Source organism: Limulus polyphemus, unplaced genomic scaffold (genome assembly GCF_000517525.1).
Source record: "Limulus polyphemus unplaced genomic scaffold, Limulus_polyphemus-2.1.2 Scaffold8703, whole genome shotgun sequence".
Classification (NCBI taxonomy): domain Eukaryota; kingdom Metazoa; phylum Arthropoda; class Merostomata; order Xiphosura; family Limulidae; genus Limulus; species Limulus polyphemus.
In genome coordinates, this window is record NW_013674313.1 from 2,132 (window position 1) to 6,607 (window position 4,476).

Here is a 4,476-nt window from a genome sequence, read left to right on the forward strand (position 1 = left end):
AAACACTAATACTAAACTAGTGCCAGTTAGAATTATTTATTATAACTAGAGTTTCTAGTTCTTCATTAGTTAAACTAAACTAGTGCCAGTTAGAATTATTTATTATAACTAGTTTCTAGTTCTTCATTAGTTAAATATCTAATTTGAGTTGTATTAGAATTGTGGTAAAGTTACCGTTTGCTGCGAAATAAATGGTCAGATTTTGTCTTCCATAAAACTATTACAAGATTCAAAGTAAGATTGTCTATAAAATTTTAGAATTTGAAACAAAATAACGAATGTCTCGTGAGTAGATGTTTATAGTTATTTTGCATAATCATTAATTATGTGATTCTTTAAACAGAAAAACACTCATAAAGTAAATGTTATTATTTAAAAATCAGAATTTCACCATTAATCACGTATAAACCATAAACTGATGAAAAGCACAAATTTTAGAATGTACCTGTTAATGGGCAGGTGAAGATATCGTATCTGTGGTTCTTGTTTCCTTTTAATGATGTCTGTTCGTGCATGCACATCCAAAAATCACAGAATCTAGCCTTTGATATGTTCAGAGAAAAACGAATTTTCACAATTAAAAAAGGATAACAATACTTAAGATAAACAACATTGTTTATTTATAACACAAGGAAACGCATTTAAATGTTTTGGAATTCAATACATTCCTTATTCAATATCTAAAGCAAAATAAAAGAATTACATCGTTCCTAAGTAAGTAACTAAAATACATTGCTTTAATAACAGTAATTTAACCAAACCTACAACAACATATGAATTAAATGAATGACAAACAAAATACTGTGCATATTAGAAAATTTCAGCCTTGAAAGAACTGTCGTTGATGTTAGATTCCAGTGATGTAAGTGGTTCTTATACATTGAGCAAAGTAGTATTTAAAAGTATATTATGTATAATGGTAATGAAATTTATCATACACTCTATGAAAAAATCATTAGTTGTATACTTTTTATTGTCAATTTATTTTCAGCCACATCTGTGAAATAGGGGCAAAATTGTATAGGCTGACAGATGCTTATGCTATTAGTTAATCGCTTAATTTCTTAACTCTTTAGTTTTTCTTAATATGGTTATTGCTTTCTTAAAATTTTTTTTTATATCTTTAAGTATGAAATTTTCCCAAGCTCACTAGTAATGGAAACCACTGGCATATAAATTTCTGAACTAATTTGTCAATTGGGAATGATCTTGAGAGTTGATCACTTTTATAGCAAGAATTAGTTAGATTTTATATTCAGTTTTTTTAGTTATTTTGTGCTTTTTGATATCTAGGGTGATTTGTGTGCATCAGCAGTTCTGGTTAAGTCAGATGTAACTGTTAGATGAAAAATATTTAAAATAGTGTTCTAGGTCACTAATGCGTCAGAATTCAATTTAAAAAAATTTGCAAAAGAATCACTAAATTGTTTAGGCCTAATGTCTCTAGAGTATGAAAGAAGTAAAATATTTATAGAATATATGTATCAATCTACAAAATATACAGGATTCAATTAATTGCTTTAACCTTGCTTTTTAAACATACTTTTGTAAACCTTCTTATGGGTTCATGTCTGTGTTGGTTATAGGGTTGCTAAAGAAGTACAACTTGCACAAAAAAAATTACGCATGAATACCATCAGCATTGGATTTAGTTTCATAATTACTGCTGAGATATCCCATGTATTTTACTTGAAATAAATGAGTGAATATATTGTAGCTGGAGGTGAACTTGTATTTTCATTGGTCAAACAACTAAGTAAATAGTTTGGTTTTAAACCTAACTGTAATAGCTATTAAAAAAGTCTTATCTTGTCCTGTGACATCTCTCTCTAGATGATAGCAAGACAGAAGAAATAACAACTGTTGAAGATCTTGATAACATCAGATCACGGTTTGAATCACCCCTGGAAGAGTGTCATCCCGTTTCCAAAGAAAATGCAGTTTCTCTTACAAGAACAGAGAGTATCCAAGTTAGAATGGCAAAGTATGTGTCTTGTCTGATACTGAAATTAACTGTAGTGTTGTAGTTAGGTATTGAATATTGTATTTCACATTGTTATCATCTGTGTTAAGTAATATTTCCTGTCTTCTTTCTTTAAATGTAGTTGTCGCTAGGAAGACTAAAATTAAGATTATAAAGTTTTTTATTTTATTGCATGTACTTACAGCTATGTAATACATTATATATTCAAAACTTGTTTAACAGCAGTAGACTTAAAATTACAATATTGTACTTCTGAAAGTCTTACTTAATACGATCTTGATCCCACCCGAACTCTCGTACTAACACTTTCAACTAATCTATAGTGCAATAGGGTTTAGTAGACACCTATGCTGGTAGAGCTATGGAACTTCCTTGCGAAACAATTTTGGTAGCACAGCATTGTCAAGAATGTTGTAATATGTTAAGATAATTCTACCTCTTTCCAAAACTACCGACGGACTTGTCTCCACCAGCTGTAAAACTTGTAAACAGTAATACTACTACAATAACCTTTCCACTATTGTAACAATGTAGTCAGACTTGCATCATTCCCTGGGCTGGTATCAAACCCATATCCAACTACCAGATACTCCACAGTATAGACACCCACCACTGTTAAGTCCCAATTACAGGGTAAATGATAGCTGACAGTTTATATTCTTTATTACCAAGGGTTTATGATATTTTCCATATAATCCAGTAGATGGCACTGCAGAAGAGCTTATGTACCTTTATTCACTTCCTGAGTGATTGTTTAAAACGTGTTTCTTCTTCACAGCCGATCTCCATGTTCTCTTGAATAATTTTGTTTGTAGATTTTTAATATTTAAATAACTTTTCCTCCTTTTCTGCAGCATACCACAAACGGAACCAATAAATAGCCCAAGCACTTGTCAAACCATGATATTCAATTATCATTCCTTTCTTTAGCTGCATAACCTTCTTTGTGACATCTTATCTTCATTGGTGTCTATTTCTGGTAGCTGCTAAACTGTATACAACTTCTGCTGTACAAAATCATGGGGGGAAAAATATGCAGATTCTGTGTGGATATTTGTTTACTGCCGTCTAACTATACTTTTAGTCTATGTAATCTTATTCTGTCTTTTTTTAAGTACGAGTTGTGACTGCGAGATCACTTGTATTTAATTTCAGTTGATAAACATTAGAGACAGCTGTTAAAGGTTCTGTGATGTTTTATTTTAATTTTACTACTACCTATTAAAGTACAGCAATTATAATTAGTAAAAACTGTGTTTAATATATTCTATTTCCTATCTGTTGATTTTATGCATATGTTTCTACTGATTTCTGTAAATATTTCTTAGATACCAGTCAGCGGTCAGCAAAGTTCATCAGAATGGTGATCATTCCGTATCCTCTGAAGATGAAGATGACAATTTGACCAAGTTGAAGAATGATGAGGTGAGGATTTCCGAAGATTTTTTTTTCTTCCACAATTGTTTCCCTTTCTCTCCCTGCCCTGTGGCTTGATGGTAAGCTTATAATGCTAAAAAACATTCCCTTCACACTCGTACACACCAAAATTTGATGATTTTTTTTTTCTGTACAAAATATTAAAAAAAGAATAGATTTAATCCTCTATTTGGCCCTTAATTTTAATTTTATCTTGTTTGCTATTGAGAGGCGAAGATCAAATTAGCTGTCGTCCATTAACACTAAGTGTCAGTGAGGTAATTTCGTTATTAGATCTATATTAAGAAATTTTACACACATTTTGATCTTTTAATATTAAAACAGTGATCACATTCTTATGAAACCTTAAACATCAGTAGTGTGCACATAATAGAAAAAAACATACATGTTTATCTGCCATAATGTAACCAAAAATTTGAAATACTTTGTAAGTGAGATAAGTCAAGCAGGCTATATGCTATATGTAGGCTATATAATATAATATGCTATATGTAGGCATAATAAAAACAAGGTAGAGAAATATCTTAATTTTTTTTTTTGGTTTTCATTGGATTTCAATTTTTGTGTAGTGGAACATGCCATGCATTGGAATGGTTTTATGTTCACTATTGTTACATTTACCCATGAAGCAATGGTTCAGGACATTGTCATTTTAATTTTCTGATGCAGTTTGTTTTCATCAATAATAATTTGTTGGGAAAGTTTATCTTGAAAGTATTTCATAAATCCGGAGGATACATGAGTATTATCCGGTAATGTTTGAAGCTCGATTGTTTCCTGTATCATTCAAGTCTCTATAAAGTAATGTTAATGTACGATTGTTTCCTGTATCATTCAAGTCTCTATAAAGTAATGTTAATGTACGATTGTTTCCTGTATCATTCAAGTCTCTATAAAGTAATGTTAATGTACGATTGTTTCCTGTATCATTCAAGTGTCTATAAAGTAATGTTAATGTACGATTGTTTCCTGTATCATTCAAGTCTCTATAAGGTAATGTTAATGTACGATTGTTTCCTGTATCATTCAAGTCTCTATAAGGTAATGTTAATGTA

The 4,476-nt window shown here is 30.6% G+C and overlaps 1 protein-coding gene across 1 annotated transcript in view; it reads left to right on the forward strand.

The window, feature by feature from the left end:
- The window catches only part of LOC106475517 (F-actin-methionine sulfoxide oxidase MICAL3-like), a 14,668-nt gene that overhangs the window by 1,412 nt on the left and 8,780 nt on the right, over nucleotides 1-4,476 (forward strand). The window contains exons 3-4 of the mRNA XM_013936196.2: nucleotides 1,834-1,984; nucleotides 3,313-3,409. Of these exons, the coding sequence (XP_013791650.2) occupies nucleotides 1,834-1,984; nucleotides 3,313-3,409 (248 nt within the window). The remainder of the gene's footprint in view (nucleotides 1-1,833; nucleotides 1,985-3,312; nucleotides 3,410-4,476) is intronic.